General features: G+C 36.1%; 1 protein-coding gene across 3 annotated transcripts in view; it reads left to right on the forward strand.

Annotated features, from left to right (window-relative positions):
* The first annotated feature begins 2157 nt into the window (after positions 1 to 2157).
* lrrc8aa (leucine rich repeat containing 8 VRAC subunit Aa) overlaps positions 2158 to 21374 on the forward strand; it is a 31431-nt gene continuing 12214 nt past the window's right edge. Inside the window, exons 1-5 of one of the 3 annotated variants that reach the window (XM_081390143.1) lie at positions 2219 to 2323; positions 5684 to 5823; positions 14441 to 15140; positions 17332 to 17940; positions 20938 to 21270. In XM_081390143.1, coding sequence (XP_081246269.1) covers positions 14451 to 15140; positions 17332 to 17940; positions 20938 to 21270 — 1632 coding nt within the window. In that variant the 5' untranslated portion in view covers positions 2219 to 2323; positions 5684 to 5823; positions 14441 to 14450. Of the gene's footprint in view, positions 2324 to 5683; positions 5824 to 14440; positions 15141 to 17331; positions 17941 to 20937; positions 21271 to 21374 lie in introns of all 3 variants that reach the window. The other 2 variants (XM_081390144.1, XM_081390142.1) reach the window with 2 other exon arrangements.

Genomic DNA, 21374 nt, shown 5'->3' on the forward strand with positions numbered 1-21374 from the left:
TAGCAACTTTTATTTAATTTATTTTTTTGGGGATATACTAACTTTTCATTATGTTTTATTGTCTTGAGTGAAGCGGCTTGTGAGAACAATGCTGGACCTCTAGGATTGTTATGGCCATCACCAGTCCTGTCTGTTTCATGGATCACCTGCCCCTGGTTTTTGTTTTTCTTGTTCACACAAGCACACATTTTTGTTGTCTGTCATTGTTTAATAAAAATAGTTTATTTGAAAACCTTCATTTGTATCAGCAATGCTTATAAATTCGTTTTTAATCTGTTAGTTTTGATAATGTGTATGGCTTAATATTAAAATAATATTCTTAGTCTTAACATTATAATGTTTCACGTTGTGGTCCTGGGGGTGGTCACTTTCATCAGAAGAAGTGAGCTAGCTTGAGCGAACTCTGAACGGACCGCCACGGCAGACCTCTTTGCGTAATCACGAAGGTAGGCTAATGGCTGAATCAAAATTTATAAGCAAAATCACGGGAATCAATAGCCTAATACAGCCCAGTTGTGCTAAAATAAATATCATGAGACGTCCATCATCAGATGAATGATATGGAAAAGTTAAGTTAGAGCCACTAAAGACATGAGAACATGAACACTAAGCTTTTCCCTCCAAAAATATAGCCTAAAACTTGTCTCCAAATGCAAAACTGACATTAACAAAATGCAATAACAGCTGAAAAAGTACTTGGGGTGTGTTTTATTTTATATTTACCGTTCAATAATGCAATCGCTGCTGTCTGTCCCATAGAAGAACATGACAGCCAGCGTATGTTTTAGAACTATTGGGGCTTACATGAACCACGTGACAGCCATAGCGGCGACATCAAAGAGTGTCGCAACTCTTTCTCTCTATGGCTCTGCATTTTGCCTTTGATGAGGAGAACTCTATGATGTCATAGCAACGTCATATTTCCGTTATTCAACAGTTGTGACTTTTCTTGGCTTCCCGCGCGTCTGTGTCTTGCGACAGTTTCTTCGGTTACAGTTAACGGGCAAAACGACCTTCATCTCACAAGGATCGTCTGCACCGTCCGCTCCACCCTGCGTCAAAGTCACGCCCGCGTGTGCGGTATCTGCGCAGCACCAGTGAACGCGCCCGCTCGCGCCGCAGTACAAATCCTACTATGGCGAAGGTCTGGCTCATGAATATTAATCTACTTATTTTGACGTCACGTTCTTTTTGTGTCCGTCACGTAACGTAATTAAATATGCACGATTACAGTTTTCATACCTTATTTATGTTATTTAATGTTGGAAATTGTCTCTACAAAATTTCAGAAAGAAGAAAAAAATATATATGTAAAAACAGTCAAAAAACTAAGTAAGCTATCTTTACTTCAAATTATATTTGATCATTAAAGAAGAGGACCATACATTTTAGACACAACATTAAATCATTCTCTTTTTAAAAATCGCTTGTAAATTTATATAAAACTATGTAAAGGAAATATATCAGGTTAACAACAATACCTTAGATTTGTAAAATTGGAAAGATCAGAAACACAGTTCTATAGAATCATATAAGATTATATTTAACTATATAGATTTTATATAAATGATAAATACAATATATGTATAAATATGTTATAAATAAGATATGTAAAATATGTATTTTTATATTAGGCTATATTTAAAATGATATAAAACTCACTCAAAATAAATATCATAGGTTAGCAAAAATATCTAAGATATATCAATAATTATTATATAAATAATAAATGCTATAAATAAAGTAAATAAAATATATATTATTTTATATGTATTATAAATAAGATGTATAAAAATATACATTTTTCGCAATGGCAATCGGAATCATAATTTATGATTCAGAGATTTTGAAATAATACTATCTTTTTTCTTTGCTTTTTTTTCATGCTGAAGTTTCTTTACTTTATTTATTTATTTTTTATATTACTATATAATTGAACAACTTCGCAATGCTTTTGGCTCTGTTTGCTCTTTACCCTTTTGTCATGCAAATTAGGCTTTTTTAAATTGAATTGATTCGTCAATCCACAGTCAGTCTAGGCCCGCGGAGTTTCTCTCAGCCAATCAGGATTGGCCTAACGGTTCAACGTAAAGTTACGTCATTAATATTCATGAGCCGAGCCTTCGCTGTAGTAGGATTTGAGTCAGACGCATCCCGGGAGGTCCAGCTGACGCGTATTCCTGGGCGTGGCTTAGCCGCGTTCCTCAACTCTTTCCTCGGGCTGCGGAGTGTGTGAGGCTGCCGCTGTGGATCGTGGACCGGAGGAAAGACATGTATCAGTTATGCGCCACAGGAGCCAGAGATCCACTCAGTAACGAGGCCGGTGAGTTGCGCCGGATGTGTGTGTGTGTTTCTCAGAGGGTTGAGTGTGTGTTCAGGGTGTGTTTGACAACACAAAAGGCTTTTAGGAGACCAACAAGACAAGCTTTAATTTTCCACCCACGGAAAACCATTAAACTGCAGGCCAAGGACTGTGTGCGCGCTTAACTTTGTGCGTCTTGAGTTAGTCTATAAATTAAGGAATTATTGTGTTTCTGTGCTTGTGGTTTTTCACTGTCCACTGCGTGTTTGCTGTGCTTGGATCTGGATCTGATCTTATTAATATAACATCTCATGTAATTGAATATGGCCCCCTAAACTAGGGGTTTTCAAACTGGGGTCTGCATGGGAGTCCATGCAAAAAAAAGTTCAGAGAAAAACAGTGTAAAATAAATAAATAAGGCTTTTATTTCAAAGAAAACTGAATAAAATTGATTAAAATAAATAAAATTGTTAAAATAAATTACAAAATTGTTAAAATATATAGAAAAAATAAAAAGTAAAAAATTAAATTACTTATTGAAACAGAACAGTACCATAGTGAGTTAGAAACTAAATGTTTTCAATATAAAAGTACACATATTTTCACAGTATAAATTGGGTTTTTATACACACACACACACACACACACACACACACACACACACACACACACACACACACACACACACACACACATATATATATATATATATATATATATATATATATATATATATATATATATATATGTATATATATGTGTGTGTGTGTGTATATATATATTTATTTATTTATTTATTTATTTATTTATTTATTTTTGGATGGGGTCCCTTGCATGAGAATGATCATGTTTGGGGTCCATGGCATATAACAGATTGGAAGAAACCCTGCCTTTAGATTACATCCTGATATTGATTATACTGCCACTCAGACCAATTAAGGCTAGAGATAAAAATACAAGTGTTTTTCTCCAGTTACTGTAGTAATAGAATGATTTGGGACACTCCTTGCTGGGTGTGTTGTGGGTTAGCGGTTAAAAATGTAGGCTAGTAACCTGTTGGCCACAGGTTTAAACCTCAGAATAGGTGTACCACCATTATGCAACTGAGAGGGTCTGTTCTTCACACAAAGCTGCCTTATCACTTCAGAAAATAGCACAGATGTATCATGGACTGTTTTAACATAATTTGCATTACTTTTATTTAGTCTATTTTGCCCCATAACATGGATGAGGGTTAAATCCTGAGGCTGAGGCGAGAGATGTGTGTGTTTTGAACAAGTGCAGGCCTGATGTTTTTCCTCAACGTGTGTGAAGATGTCTTTGTTAGCTGGAGCAGGCCAAACGTGTTCCAGGAAGCAGGGTTGATTTGAGCAGGACACACCCGTAATTGACTGCAGTGTGGGGTGTAAAACCCAAAGCCTGCATGTCTGTGGGACGCCACACACAAGACCTATGACCACATTAACTCACCAAATGCCCTTTCCTAGCATCTGTGGAAGAGTCAAATGCATCAGAACAACAGAGTGAATGCACAAATACAAACTGATGTCTGATTGGGAATGATTTGTTCTTTTGACTCAGATCTTTTGCTTAATTGGTGTATTCCAGTTCTTAAAATGATTAATTCACAAATCAGATTGCTCCTGTTCTCGAGGTCTCAGTGACTCTGGCTATATCAATTTTATATTAATAAAATATATAAATGTTTTATCTATCTATCTATATCTATATATCTATATATATATATATATATATATATATATATATATATATATATATATATATATATATATATATATATATATATATATATATATATATATATATATATAATTTATATAACATTTAATTAAATTCTAAAAATAGATTTTTATATATATAGATAAAATATAAATATGTTTTCACAACATGATCTACATTTTCATGGGTTTAAATAAGAATTTTTTTTATAAGAGACATTAAAAACAACTTTGTGCTTCAAAATCCCTCCTTTCCTGCTAAAACAATTTTTTTAATTGATTTTCAAAAGTCAATGAATTTGCGACATCTGAATGTAACTTTTTTGACAAGACAAACATGTCAACAAACAAGTGTTTCTGAGTAACATGTAATTTATTTAAGCCACAAAATCAACTTAATTCCGTAAAATAAGTATAATAAAAAACATTTTGAATGTTTCCAGCTCGTTTGATAATTAATTACCCCAAAAATCAAACATGGTTTACTTCTCACACACGTTGTCACGTCCGTCAAACACTTAGGCCGGCTGTCGGATGGAATATTAGAACTAAAAACGTGCTTTTTGTGAGGAACAGAACAGACCATTTAGGTCATTGTTCACTGAAAATCTCCAGATCTGCCCTTGCTCTCTTTGGCATGTTTGTGGGAGAAATAGTCATGGTTCTTCTCAAAATCATTCTTTTGATTCTGATCTTTTCAGTGAATTGGTTTATTCCAGCTCTCAAAACCACTCTAAATGATTAATTGATAAATTAATCAGGTTCCTGAGTTCTCAGAGACTCTGTAATGCCTTGTCCTACAGACTCCCTTTACTGTAAATGCATTTGTTTTGTTTTTTACAAACTAAGAGATCAGTCCAAATTGTTATCTGTGGTAATTGCCATCCACAGATAGAGCTTTTTATTTCACTTTCCATTGCTGAAAGTGTGGTGTTCTACCAAAGTGCACATTTAATTGCTTTGAGTGGTTAGAACTCCATCATTAGCACTGGAAGTCAGTCTTTCTGGCATGCTAGTTTTAATTAGTGGCGAGAAATAGCAAGCATTTATTTCAGGATCATTGTGAGTGAAGCCATAGGATTTCAGCATGACAATGTGACACGTTAAAGTGGTGATGAACTGAGAGATCAAATTTTCCTTGAGCTTTTGACATATAAGAGGTCATCATACTATAAGAATATCCTGTAAGTTTCAGAACTGAAAACTTTCATGTTAGTCCAATAAAAGCTTTTACTGACACCAGGCACAGCGAACCACAGGTTTTTCAAAGCGGGGATCTATGAACCCCGCCTCCGTAGAAGATGATCAACGCCTACTTCAACACTGCCTGTTTAGCCCCGCCCACCGATTCACACATTACATGAAACTCATTATAATATGCAAAACTGTTATCCAATCATAGCAGTGGGCGTTTACTTCCAAGTCTTCAATGCGGCTCGCCCATAAAAAACGAACGTTTCAGGAGCTAGGCTCAAAACCAGGGTAGAAAATAGCCTATTATTTATTCATTTTGATGTTTTTGAATGTAAAAACCAAGCGAACGTCATAGGTTGACCTCAGACAACAATATAAACATTTTAAAAAGCCAGTTCATGACCCCTTTAAAACCTCATTTCTGTCTGTATCTCAGTGTGTTGTTCAGCTCTTTTGTTGACAGGACAGAGTGTGGTGATGGTTATGGAGATGATGCACTAGTCTAGTGTGTGTTTGGGTGATGTCCTTCTTTAATACCAGCCGTTTGCAGCAGATGGGGACAGTATGCCCTTGAGGAAACTAAACAGAGTGAGTTAAACAACAGACCCTTTGTGTGGATGTGTGTGTGTGTGTGTTTGCGAGACACACCTGGATCATTTCACGGGACTCAGGATAAAATGTTGTGCGGAAGAAGAGTTTGTTTCATGTGTTCACTCACAGGCTTTGAAAGCATGTAATAAGGGGCAGTCGGGGCCTGATGGTTAGAGAGTCAGACTGGTTACCCGAAGGTTGCGGGTTCGATTTTCAATACCGGCAGGAATCGACTGAGGTGCCCTTAGGGCTGGGAAAAAAATCGATTTGATTTAAAAATCGAGTTGGTAGGTCAAATCGATTCATATTTTCAAAAAATCGATTTTTTAGATTTTTTTTTCTCCCAATACATACATTTTGCATTCGCCAAATCTTCCTTCAGGGTTTCCGTAGAACGCTCCCTGCGGCGCAGCCCTCGATGCTTCACAACATCACGACAAAAAGACTAGCATGTTTAATGTTTTAACGGTCCTCCACGACGACGACGGCGCGCGCGCGAGTGAGTGAGTGAGGGAGAGTGAGTGAGAGTGTGTGTTCGCGAGTGAGTGAGCGAGTGAGTGTGTGTGACTGTGTGTGCGCGAGTGTGTGTGTGTGTGTGTGTGAGAGAGAGAGAGAGAGAGAGAGTGTGTATGTGCGAGTGAGTGAGTGAGTGAGTGTGTAGGCTATGTGAGTGACCTTGTGTAGCCTATATGTGCGAGTGAATGAGTGTGTGAGACGGCTCGCGATGACTGGTCGGAAAACAACGTGTAGTCTGACATGTTTCTTGTCCACGACATGACAAGATTTTTAGGAGTCAAAATCGTGTAATCTGACAGTGACTATCGTAACAGACAAAAAAATCGTGTAATCTGAACCAGGCATAAGAGTTACCTCAGGATTTTTTGTTGTTTTATTAACTCAATCCAAATACAGTATAAATAATTTGGATGTTTAACAATCTTTGTTGCACACTGCACAGTGACTTTTCAGTTAGAGAAAGGGTTTGCCTTTGCAATTTTATGTTGATGCACTTTAATTAAATACAATAAATATATATATTTTTAAAATATATTTACAGTTCACAGTTATTTTGTTTTAAATGGGGGGAGAAAAATCGAATCGAATCGTAAATCGAGTTTTTTATAAAAAAATCTCAGATTTTTTTAGGGGAAAAAATCGCCCAGCTCTAGGTGCCCTTGAGAGAGTCACCTAACACTGATTCGCTCCCCGGTTGTCTCAGTCAAATGTGTGTGTTCACTTTGCACTAAAATGCAGAGGGTTTACCATATGGATGGGTTACCATACTTGTCCTGCACATGACAGTTAAAACAGGTCAGAGACAGTCATGAGCTATTGTCAATAATATGATGTCAATAACATGAAAGTGTCAGAATAGTTGTAGAGAGCTCCAGTATTGATGGTCTATAATGTGCTGTGTTTTTTTTTTTTCTCTAAATAATATATATATATATATATATATATATATATATATATATATATATATATATATATATATATATATATATATATATATATATATATATATATATATGATACATTTATGTGAGCATAGAAATATGCAAATTGGAAATTGGACACAGCAAACCAACATTGGGAGAAAGAAAACAAACCTATTTCTCTCTGCCTTTATTTTCTTGTTAACTTGGTAGTTCCAAATGCAGTTATTGATGTGATTAATCTAACCAGCCACTAAAAAAATAACACTCATCTTTTTAAAGGGGTGGTATAATGCCTTTTTCACAAGATGTAAAATAAGTCTCTGATGTCCCCAGAGTGTGCATGTGAAGTTTTAGCTCAAAATACCCCACAGATATTTTTATAAAGAGACATCACAAATGAGCTGCTGCTTCCGGCACAGGGGGCGGAGCTTCAACAGCTTGCACTCACACAGACATGCACTGAAAATTTCAAAAACTTTTAGCCTTTTATGTTCAAACCGGAGTCAGACAAAGATGGAGAGACTCAAGAAGAAGTGACAACATGTAGAAGCAACAGGACGTTTCTGAATGGTTAGTTGATGAATTTATGTAGCTTATATGTAGTTATCTTCTAGTCATTGATTAGCATATTCTGTCATGATAATCTATAAATCGTGTTCAGGGGGTGGGGTTTATGTAAATTTTAGGGTTAGTGATGTCACTAACCCTGGAGGAATGTTGTATAGTCCCTACCAGCCGTTTGTTGTAGTCCTTAAAAAACGATTTCTTTAAAAGCAAATATCTCCCTTTTCTTTGAACTTCGAGTGTTGTAACTTTGCAGATGTTGTTTATGCTCAAACAGCAACATTACACACTAACTAAAGTTAGAAAAGTGAAATCATAATCAACCACTCCTTTAAGGTAAATCAACTAATTCTCTCCAGTTGAGCCAACTTAAAAACTTCACAGGTAGTCTTTTGAACTTCTTGCCAAGGTAATTATGGAATGTTTAGCATTTAGCAACGCAAGCAGATTTTTCATCTCCATGTTTGATTTTCAAAGATATCTTCATGACATGAACACTCTAGGTTTAAGAGGCAAACATTTTGTTGTGGAACAATAAACAGTTCTTTCACATTTAGTGATCAAGATGTTTCATTAGAAGGTTTTTGCAGTTCCACTAGAAGACAATCTGTCATAATCTGATCTAGATGTCTCACAGTGAATTATATCATATTGAATCAACCATATCTTGTCCTGTATTTATCGTAGCAACTCGGGAGAGCACAGAAATCTGCACATAAATCTAACGGTCTGTTATTATGACATAATGTTCAGATTCAGAGAAGAAGGAACAAACATCGAGAACACAGTTTCGCTCTTAGTAGCTTGTTCTAGCTTTCCTGCTGCTGTTGTGCTTTTTCAGCTAGATGACATTGCTTTCTAGAGGTTATGAGAGAAGTCAATACTGCTAACTTTGTGAAAGTATTTATAACGTTAATTTACATCATGAGGGAAAGAATTGAGGTATTATGAAGTATCACCCTCGTTACTATGATGAGGAATGGAGTGTTTAGTGTGAAAGCCTGAAGGCTGAGGAAAATGTCGCGTATAATTACATTCAAAGAAAGAGGCTTTTATCTCAAGCAAGCACACGATAAATGGGGAGAGTGTGTGTGTGCACTTGCATGGCATTGTCAAAGATTATTGTGATGGAACAGACGTTTCATGGACTAGTGCTGGTCTAGACTGGATCAGTAGACGGTGTGAGCCGGACGGAGACACACACACTCACACACGGCCTTGTGTTAAAACAACACGTCTCCAATCTCTCCTAAAATTAAGAAGCTGACACACACACACACACACACGGCATCTTCTGTCTACTTTCTGAAGGATATGAGGAAATTGTCTGTTTAAAAGACGCTTTTGAAATACTTGAAGTTTAGTAAACTTTGTTAAGAAGAAAGAGGTGGTGTGTATGTACAAAGGTTTGTGTTTGTTAATTGTTAATAGACTTTCAACTGAGACACATTTAGTTGTGCATTTTGTTTTTCAAAGGATTATTTCACCCAAAAATTGAATTCCCTCATTATTTACATAATTTGAATTGTGTATTAATTTGAATAATAACTGATGGATAGGAAAACTAGCAGCAAATTACATTAGTAAAATTAGTAAAATTCTTAAATATAGTGCACAAGTGCACTTTTACACTTCTGCCATTTTATGAGCTTGACAACTCAAGTAAGCTGTATCCTTCATTATACAGTAAAGAAATGGGGAATGAAGATAATATTAGGGTCATTTGAGTCGGTAAATGTGGAGAGAATTGTCATTTTGGGTGAATTATTTATTCCTTTAAGTTATTGTCTTTTATGTGATTTATTTCTGTTGTTCAGGTGTTTATATTACCAAATGAAGGATTTTGTCCTACAATTGTTATATTCTTCTTCAGTGCATATTATTTAGTGTGTCTATCAATCTTTTTCTATACAGGACTGTAACAAGCAACTATGGTGTTTGTGGGTTATTTGTCTATGGAGCATGTGAATGATGTGTGAATGGTTGGTTGTAGAGTGTAAGTATGTGTTTTTATCTTTGTGTGAATTGTGTGTGAATATTCAGACAGTGTGTGTTTTGGAGATAAGGAGGCGTTAATGTAAATAGGGTGTTGTGAGTAGTTGCCAAGAAGGAATTGCTGTAGGGTTTTTAGTTTTAGCACGATTGTAGCATATTGCTACTCTCTAAAAAATAATTCAGTGGCTTAGTAAATATCACAGTAATAATTAACTTTAAAGGTATAGCGGAGGATCTTTTTACTTCCGGGTGGATACCCTATACTATTGGTCCTCCTAATTGTCAATCATTCTGGTGAATCAATCAAACTTTTCAAAAAGTGGAGAGGGCGGGACTTATCTAAAATTCGGAAAGATCCTCCGCTATACCTTTAATAACTTAATAAAATCTCTGAATATCATTTACTTGATAGTTTGAGTTGAACATCCCAAAATAATTGACTAAAAAACAGTTAATGTTGTCTAAAATTGAGTTATATTTCTGTTTTTTTCACTAAAAGCATTTAGTATTTGACTAAATTAGTGTATTTATTTAAAATACACTTAATATATTTGTGAAATTTCTATCAAAATATTTGAGAATGGAGAATTAAACTGATCTTTGTTTCAAGAACCACAAATATTACTTAAAGGGGTGGTTGATTATGATTTCACTTTTCTAACTTTAGTTAGTGTGTAATGTTGCTGTTTGAGCATAAACAACATCTGCAAAGTTACAACACTCAAAGTTCAAAGCAAAGGGAGATATTTGCTTTTAAAGAAATAGTTTTTTAAGGACTACAACAAACGGCTGGTATAGACTACACAAGCTTCCTCCCGGGTTAGTGACATCACCAACCCTAAAATTTACATAAACCCCGCCCCCAGAACACAATTTATAGATTATCAAGACAGAATATGCTAATCAATGACTAGAAGATAACTACACATAAGCTACATAAATTGATCAACTAACCATTCAGAAACGTCCTGTTGCTTCAACATGTTGTCACTTCTTGAGTCCATCATTTTCTGACTCCGGTTTGAACATAAAAGGCTAAAAGTGTTTGAAATTTTCAGTGTGTGTCTGTGTGAGTGCAAGCTGTTGAAGCTCCGCCCCCTGTGCCGGGAGCAGCAGCTCATTTGCATTTAAAGGGACAGACACAAAACGGTGCGTTTTTGCTCACCCTCAAAAAGTGACAACTTTAACATGCTATATAAAAATATCTGTGGGGTATTTTGAGCTAAAACTTCACATACACACTCTGGGGACATCAGAGACCTATTTTACATCTTGCGAAAAATGCATTATACCACCCCTTTAATTCAAATATTATTAATATATTTAACACACTCTTAAGAAATTGAGTAAGTTTACTCAATTAAACAAATGCACCCCTTCCCCACCCTCTGACATGACAACAACTCAACGGTTGTCGGTTTTTATAACAAGTATCCAGTTCCAGAAATGGAGTCGATTTTTGATTCCCAAAGCTAACTCTTACTAGCCTAAATCAAAAGCCTATAGTGACATTCAAGTCTATAAATTACTTGAGCTTATGAGAGTTTTCTGCTCTTTTAGTAAAGTAATAGCACACCTCTAGAGCTCTAGAAATGCAAATCTAACCAGGTTTTAATTGGCTCATAATAACCCTTAAAGGGGCCCTGCGTAGAGGGGGTGTTTCGTATTAAAAATGGGTATATATTTGCATTTCTGTAAATGCAGCCAACTGGCTTTGGGCAGTTGAACTAATTTAGCAACATAATATAATATTTTAAAGCATCTCATCTTTGACCATGTTGTATATTCCCAGTGAGGATGTTTTGAAACGGAGGTGCTCTAGGAACTTGGAGTCGTTTCAGCCCAACGTGGAATTTTTACAAGGTCTCTCAGTAAACAATTGCTGGGGCCTTTTCTGCATTTTCACTCCAGCTCCTGAATGCCAAACGGAAAATTCCCAGCCTTTCCGAGCCTAAGTATAGATTCTCAATTTATACTGAGTCACTGATTCCAGACTCTTGATGTGTGCACGCATACGGCCTACACTGACGCTTGTTTGGTGTCTGTGGTCGTCTAAACGCTGGAGTGATTGATTTTGGGAGGGAAGTTACGAGTTATCTGTCTGGATGCCTTATTAAAACGCTTTTTCTTTGTTCATCTCCTTCACTTGTTCTCTTCGCTCCCATTAGCCTTTTCCCCCAGATAATAAACTCTTTCTTTTTCTCCCGCCCCTCCTCTTCCTCTCTCTTCCCCTTTTTATTTTGATCTGTTACTTACACAAGGCTTTCGTATAACATTAAATGTAGCGCTTGAGTCATATACTATATGGTGCTTTGGCATTCTGGAGTATGGGTAAAGTGTCCATTCGTCCTTTAATGTGAATCATTCATTTTTTAGCTTTCAATCATCCGGAGGTTTCATAATCATATAGTCATGTGTCTGTGTCCTAATTCACATGCTTATGCACTAAAATGATGTATTTCTTTAGTGTTGTCAATATACGGTGCGTCATACCGTTTACAAGTAAACATTTAGCTACATTACAAGTCTCTTATTACTTTTATAGAATCATTATTATATACATGCTTTTTTTAGGTTCATACACTACCGCTCAAAAAGTTTGGGGTCACTAAGATTTTTATTAAATGCATTTATTCAGCAAGGATGCAATAAATTATGGAAGCTTGTTTCCACCACTGAATAAAAAAAATAAAAAGGTAATTGTGACTCTTTATCTCATAATTCTAACTTTTTTTCTCAGAATTGTGATATAAACTTGCAATTGCAAGTTATAAAGTCATAATTGTGAGATAAAAACTCATTTTTTGAGTTTGAGGAAATTTTGATCCTCAGAATTGAAATTTAAAATTGTGTTAAAATTGAAAAAAAAAAGTTCATATCTCACAATTCTGGAAAAAATTGTGAGATAAAAATTTGGAATTTTATTCTGTGGCGGAAACAAACTTTCATAATAAATTGATTAAAATTTACTGTAAAAATATTTATAATGTTACAAAAGATTTATGTTACAAATAAATGTTGTTGTTGTTTTGAACTTTCTATTCAAAGAATCCTGAAACAATTAATCACAGTAAAAAAAATAACACAAAATAAACCGCACATCTGTTTTCAACATTGATAATAATCAGAAATGTTTGTTGAGCTGCAAATCATTATATTAGAATGATTTCTGAAGGATCATGTGCCATGCTGAAAATAAATAAATTGCAACGCAGTATTACTGTATTTATAATTAAATAAATCCAGTGTAATATTGACACAATTTAAAATTGTGGGTACTGGGCAATATTAGCTGAAAAGGAATTAGTTTTTTTATGTATTTGACTGATGCTTTTATCCAAAGAGATTGCATTGCATTCAAATTTCACAGTGTCTATTAATCATACATATTACATTCCCAGGGAATCAAACCCACAACCTTTGAGGAACGCTCAAAACATGAATGGGTCATGCAAAGTGCAACCAGAAATAGGATTTCATCAGGGTGATTTTGGCATCCTGTTTACTGTGATTTGGGACACACGTTTTGTTTAGACTACAGCAGACAGCAGCTGTTGTTCATTCTGAGCTGATGTTGTGTCAGTCCCCATACAGAAACCTCTGGGCAGAAATGCATGCGTCGTATGCACCTGAAATGAATGCTAAAATTAGCTACAACTATGATTTCGTGTGCTTGTGTGTGTGTGTTTTTGTCCTGTGTAACTGTACTCCCACAAGCACGCACAGCACAAGATGTTTTGCTGACTCATTTCAGCCACTTCCTGCATCCAGGACATGAGCTCTGACTCCCAGATACTGTGAGAAAAAGACAGAGGGATAAATTACAGGCTCGGAAAGTGAAACACAGTGTGTGTGTGAAGTGAAAGGGGCAGCAGACAGAACAAGGTTAAAGGTCATTAAATAACACGTGTTTTTCTCACACAGTTTAGGGAGATTTCAGGAGATATTCAACATGAAATCGAAATGGCCTCTTCTGTTACTTTCTTCTGATTACTATATACCTTTTTTATTTTTTTTTTTTTTTTAAATTAACATCTTAATGGTACATGTCATTCCAAAGGGAAAAATGTTTCTTTAAGGGAGTTAAATGTGATTAATTGTCATGAAAATAATGTCACAGTGCAAAAAAAAAGAAAAAAGGTTTCATTATGTTTGTTTTTTTATTAATTATATTTTATCTATAGGTAGAAATGACCTTAAGCGTTATACTTGATTTATTTATACACTTATTCATTTTAATTTAAGGTCTTTGAGAAAGGCTGATAATATGAAAGGCTTAAAAATGTTTGTTTATTTATTTTATTTCATTTCTTTTATTTTTAGGTAAATATTACCTATTTCAAAAAAGTTGAGCATGATATGAAATGCTTAGAAATGAACCTGCCTATGCAAAATATTTATTTGTTTTTTTTATTTTATTTTAGGAATGACCTTTTACAAAATGTGTTTTTTATTATTATTGTAGAAATTACCTTTTACAAAAAAGTTGAGAAAGATATGACCTTATTCAAAATATATACAGTATATTTTAGGTAGAAATGACGTGAGCATTTGATTTGATTATTATTATTTGCCTAGTTTTTGCCTATTTTTCACTCTGCCTCTCTGTTTCTCAGGTAAACTGTCATGATTCCCATCACTGAGCTGCGGTACTTTGCTGACACACAGCCGGCGTATCGAATTCTGAAGCCATGGTGGGACGTGTTCACAGACTACATCTCCATCGTCATGCTGATGATCGCAGTGTTCGGTGGCACGCTGCAGGTCACGCAGGACAAGATGATTTGCCTGCCATGCAAATGGGTCGTCAACCAGACCTGCGAACAGCTCAACGTCAGCGTGCCGCTCAACCCCGAGCCGAAGGGCATCCAGTACGACCTCGACAGGCACCAGTACAACTACGTGGACGCTGTGTGTTACGAGAACAAGCTCCACTGGTTCGCAAAGTACTTCCCGTATCTGGTGCTGCTGCACACCCTGATTTTTCTAGCGTGCAGTAACTTCTGGTTTAAGTTCCCACGGACCAGTTCCAAGCTGGAGCATTTCGTTTCCATTCTGTTGAAATGCTTCGACTCGCCGTGGACGACGCGCGCGCTGTCTGAGACGGTGGTGGAGGAGAGCGACCCAAAGCCGGCTGGGAAGATGAATGGCTCCATGGATAAGAAAGCCTCCAGCTTGAGTGACCAGGATGTGGAAGCAAGCGTCCCGATGCTGCAGAGGACCAAGTCCCGGATCGAGCAGGGCATCGTGGACCGTTCGGAGACGGGGGTCTTGGATAAGAAGGAAGGGGAGCAGGCCAAGGCACTGTTTGAGAAGGTGTGTGCTTATGCTTTATTTAAGGGCTGGTCTCGAGTCAAAGCTGTGTTCCAAAACCTAGTGAAATGCCTCTGTAGTCAGTAGCATTTTAAGATGAAGATAACGCACTCCAGATGAGAAGGCTGTTCCTTTATTCCTCCAAAATGCTTTCTTTTAGTTAAATTCGAAGGCAGCATTAGTGGAGAGGGCAATCCTAGAATTGCATTGCAACAAATATACTTAAATATAAATATATTTATGATTTAGATATTTATTCTCTGTTCATATAATAATAAATTAAATATATACTTCAACCAATGCTTAAAAAAAAAGTATTTATATATATATATTTAATAAAATAGTTATATTTTGAATGTATTGTTATATATACAAATAAATAAAATTAATTTATAAATTAATATTTTTATTTATTAATAAATAAGTATTTATATATTAGTATTTAATAAATATATTTATAATTTATAAATGTATATTTACTTCTATACTAATAAATAAAATATACTTATTTCACCCTATACTGAAAAGTATAGATAAATATTACTAAATAAATATTTATATATTGATAAATAAATGTATCAATTAAATTATATAAATTAAATTAAATTAAAAGAATGAACGCGTCTGAGTGCAAACGTATCTGCTTGTGCGCAAGCAGATCATCTGCGGGACAAGCCGGATTCCACCATATCTTAATGAACACAATAATAATCGTTTACATTGTAATCCTTTTATTTTAAATATTTTGCATGTTTGTGTGCTGCTGTGCGTCCCTGTGTGTTTAATAAGCAGAGTGTACGCGCGTTGTGGATCCGCCTATAGGCGCACATTACTAACGCGCTCTTTAAATAACAAAAAAATTTAATTGTGGCATTGACTTTAGAGCAGGGTTCAGTTGGTCAATGGCTCAGTCTATTTCTGTTCCTCAAAATAGCAATGCTCCAATAATGCCCCAGAACACACCTCGTTGTTCGACCAGCACGCCCATGGGCACACAAATGGGCGCAAATGCATTTGCTATTTAAACAACGAGGCGCAGGACGTGAAAATGATAATTGCGTCGGACTGAAACTAGCAAAAAACACTTGCGTCGCGCTTGGCGCTGCATTGCGCCGGGTGTAAGATAGGGCCCTATGTGTATTTTCAGTTAACTTTAGTCAGATGCATTTACATTTGTGGTTCAGAAGTAATCAACTCTATCTGTGTCTATAAAGGTGTGAAACAAATGGCCAATACAGATGTATGGCCTATAGAAACTGAATGGCCCATATAGGTTTATGGCCCATAGAAACTGATTGGTGTGAATGACAAAGAAACAGCGATGATCGATCTCCTGTGGGAGGCCCTAACAGTTTTCTTTTGTTTGTAGCCCATTTGTCTTCATGTATAAAGATCTGTCTCATAGACATATGTATGTATGTTGAAAAGTATTGCTAAATATTAAGTAAATAACTGTATATTAGTATTAATTTAATATATACATTTATACTTAATATACTAATAAATAATATATACTTATTTCATCTAATGCTAAAATATGTATTGCTGAATATTATTATTATTATTATTATTATTATTATTATAGATTTATTTTATCCCATGCTGAAAAGTATTGATAAATATTAAGTAAATATCTATATATTAGTATTAATTTAATATATACATTTATACTTACTTCATATACTAATACATAAAATATACTTATTTCATCTAATGCTAAAAACATTTATTGCTGAATATTATTATTATTATTATTATTATTATTATTATTATAGATAGATATTTATTTTATCCAATGCTGAAAAGTATTGCTAAATATGAAGTAAATATCTATATATTAGTATTCATTTAATAATTATATATTCAAAATGTATACTTGCTCTCTAAATACTAATAAATAAAGCATACTTATTTAAACTTAGGCCGATAAATGTGGATAAATGTTATTATATATGTATTTATATTTATTATATTTTACCCAGTAATTATTAACCGCTATTTTTTTTAATTTTGTGACACATTAAACACATTAAATCCTTTATGTAGATCTATTTCGGCTAGAATGCCTTCTATGAAGCTGTCTGTGTAGGTAGTAGACAGCATGGTGGTTCACTAGGTTTTGAAACAGAGCCCAAATATGATCTCGTATATCAATATATCATCAGTATATCATCTCATCCTTCTCTTTTTGCAGGTTAAGAAGTTCCGCATCCACGTGGAGGAGGGCGACATCGTTCACCGCCTTTACATACGCCAGATAATCATCAAAGTCATCCAGTTCATCATTATCTTCTGCTACACCATGTACTACGTTCACTTCATCACGTTCAGCGTGCCCTGCACCGTGGACATCGAGCGTCTGACAGGTTATCGCACATACCACTGCGCTCATCCTCTGGCCACACTGTTTAAGATCCTAGCCTGTTTCTACATCAGTCTGGTGGTGGTTTACGGCCTCATCTGCATGTACACGCTGTACTGGATAATCAGCCGCTCGCTAAAACGTTACTCCTTCGAGTCCATCCGCGAGGAGAGCAGCTACAGTGACATCCCGGACGTGAAGAACGACTTCGCCTTCATGCTGCACATGATCGACCAGTACGACCCGCTGTACTCGAAGCGGTTCGCCGTGTTCCTGTCGGAGGTCAGCGAAAACAAACTGCGACAGCTCAACCTGAACAACGAATGGACTCTGGAGAAACTCCGACAGAGGATAACCAAGAACTCGCAGGAGAAACTAGAGCTGCACCTCTTCATGCTGAGCGGGATCCCGGACACCGTGTTCGACCTGGTAGAGCTGGAGGTGTGTAGGTTTGCAGGCTTGAATGTTTGTTTATATAAATGACCTACCAGTTGCATAGTCATACGTTAGCAGGTCATGAAGGAGACTTGCTGAAAGTAGCCTGTTCCCTAATGCCTTATGCACCATTAATCAAAATAAAACCGATTATCAAATAGCAAAGGCTGCAGTTTAAAGCAACACCAAAGATTATTTTGTACCTTAAAATAATGTTTCCAAAATCGTTTCAGTGGTTCATCAACTCGTAACAGGGTGAACGGCACTTCTGCATTCGCTTTGCGGGCCTATATCGGCTGTAACCGCACTATGCAAGTTTGTCAGTTCGGGTAGCGGATCTGTAGTTCGAAGCACACGTACATCATGGAGACGTCTATTTGATGTGCGTGTTTACATCTGGAAGACGTATTTTTTTAGAGTGTTTGCTCATCTGCAATACATCTATCAGATGTCAAATAGACGTTTAGAAGATGTCTTTAAGATGTAATGATTTAGAATGTATGTTAAACTGACATCTTAAAGATGTCTATCAGATGTTAGTGAACAGCAGATGCTTTCCAGGGGCCGTATTCACAAAGCATTTTATCTTACCACTAGGAGTACTCCTAAATCGCACTAAAAGATTTTAGCTAGGAGTTTTCTCTTAAAAGTTATTCACAACGCCTTTCAGACCTACTCTTAGTAAAGAAAAATGACAACTCCTAAACTAAGAGTGAGTCTTTGTTGCTATGGGGATGACGTCATTACTCATGCACGAGCTTGACTGAAGTGACCACCTTGATTGGCTGATGATTGTAACGCGGGAATGATTCCAAACCCCTCCCCTACGATGATGATTGACAGGTGACAGGTCTGAGAATGCGTGCGCTACACAAGTAGTGCGAAGGACGAAGATGATGAATAACTGAATAAATAGCCTAAATTAATAAAGAGTAAGGAAAAACAAATAGCCTAGTAGCCTAATGAAACATATGGATTGATGCAATATCTTTGCAACGTTATTGAATTAATCTGTCACTATATGCCTCTGCCTACGTTTGCAAAGAGAAGAACATTTTAATTTGATTCACAATCAAACGTTACAATTAGTTTACATGCAATGAATGAGTAGCCTAGTTTTGGTTGTTGTTGGTGGCGTTATTGCATCCCTAGTTATGCCTACAATGCAAAATCGTTCCCTCGCGATTGGAAGCTCCTGTAGCCGGCGCATACGCATTTCAAAACATTGCAACGTGAAATGCCACAAAAAGCGGTTTGTGAATAGGTCTTAGTGAGTTAGGAGTCCTCTCGACTTCTTTTAAGCTGTCCCAGGCTTAGGTGCTACTTTTAGGGCTAAAATGCTTTGTGAATTACTCTTAGTCAAAAAAATTAGGAGTCCTAAAGTTACGAGTGACACGCCCATTATTTTTAGGAGTTGCTCCTAAATTCGCCAGTTAGGAGCTACTTTTAGCCTTAAAATTCTTTGTGAATACGGCCCCAGATGAAGTGATCTTTAACAGACATCTTGCAGACGCACGTGTGCTATCTGGGCACATAAGAAACTACAAATTTGACTTGCTTTACGGCAAGCGTTACAATAGCAAAAAAATAGCAAGCAATGCCATTATTTTGTTTTTCTTCGTTTCTGATGTCGCAATACATCATACTTTCATAAAATCATGCAACATACTCTACCTTGCCTGTGTACATCGTTCATTCCAAAGCCGATGCTGGATAAACAAATAGCATGCATGCGATGGTAGGCTAAATTATTTACGACGGTAATGGACAATTCCGCTTCCAACCTGTAGGGGGACCGAAGAGGAAAAGTGCTTTGGTGTTGCTTTAATTGTAAAAATATATGTGATGTGTTGATTTACACTTTGATTTGTTTTCAGTGTCTCAGAGCGTCTTGGTTCACAGTAAACGTTGCTTCGCATGAACTCCATCTGAGATTGGGACGCTAAAAACATGCATTTGAAAACGCAACGTACACCATGCGACCATCTTCCCATACTTGCAATGAGAAGTGTTTATAAACAGGCAAAAGAGAAGCTTTAAATAAATTAAATGCTTGATGATTTAACATTTGATAATGAATGACATGAATGAAAATCAAAAAGATCATGAATATTAGTATTGTTATTTAACAGATTTACTGTAAAATAACATTTCTGATCTATTTTTTTTATTTCACAGTAAAATATTACAATAGTATTTCTTGTTTAATATTTATATTTAGTAATAGTGGTAATAATAATTTGTATAAATAATTATAAATTAATACTATTTGTATTGTTTAAATCGCAATCTTTAAAGTTGGCATGAAGCAGACTTTGCTTTGGACAGTCTTTTCTTCCCTGTTGCGACGTTTATCCGAGTGAAACCGTTTCTGGAATGAGAAGAAATTTAGGGCGGGACTTGATTTTTAAAATAATGTCCTCTATTCTATTGGTTGAAAAATATTGTCCCGCCCCAATCGTACACCATTGGCCAATCAGCTTTTTAGGATGCCTAATCAACTTTTATTTGAGTTTAGAGTTCATATGTGACCCTGGACCACAAAACCTGGTCACATGGGTCAATTTTTTTAAATTGAGATGTATACATTACATCATCTGAAAGCTGAATAATTGGACAATATTTGGCCGAGATACAATTATTTGAAAATCTGGAATCACAAGATGCAAAAAAATCGAAAAATTGAGAAAATTTCCTTTAAAGTTCTCCATTTGTGTTCGAGATTGTGCTGCATTCACATACAAAAATAAATGTTTTATATATTTACGGTAGGAAATTTACAAAATATCTTCATGGAACATGATCTTTACTTACTGTAATATCCTAATGATTTTTGGCATAAAAGAAAAATCTATAATTTTGACCCATATAATGTATTATTGGCTATTGCCACATGTGATTGGTTTTGTGATCCAGGGTCACATATATAAAGTTGCCTTTGCATATTATTTTGGTATGGGAGAACGTATTAAAATGCACTCATTATCTTTTTCTTCCATCCAGGTGCTGAAATTGGAGCTGATCCCTGACGTTACAATCCCGCCCATTATCGCACAGCTGTGTAACCTGAGGGAGATGTGGCTTTATCACACACCGGCCAAAATCGAGGCTCCCGCTCTGGCCTTCCTCCGTGAGAACCTCAAATCACTACACATAAAGTTCACAGACATTAAGGAGATCCCGCTGTGGATCTACAGCCTCAAGAACCTCAGCGAGCTACATCTCACCGGAAACCTCAGCGCGGAGAACAACCGATTCATCGTCATCGATGGCCTACGGGAGCTCAAGAGGCTCAAGGTCCTGCGGCTGAAGAGCAACCTCACTAAACTGCCTCAGGTACGATGATGTTCATTACAGAAATTCATCAACACATTCATAAATGTCATTCTTACTGTGTGGAAGCATATGACAGAAACTACAGCATAGCATATGTGGGATCT

The sequence above is a fragment of the Scardinius erythrophthalmus genome (genome assembly GCF_964197995.2).
Source record: "Scardinius erythrophthalmus genome assembly, chromosome: 17".
NCBI lineage: Eukaryota > Metazoa > Chordata > Actinopteri > Cypriniformes > Leuciscidae > Scardinius > Scardinius erythrophthalmus.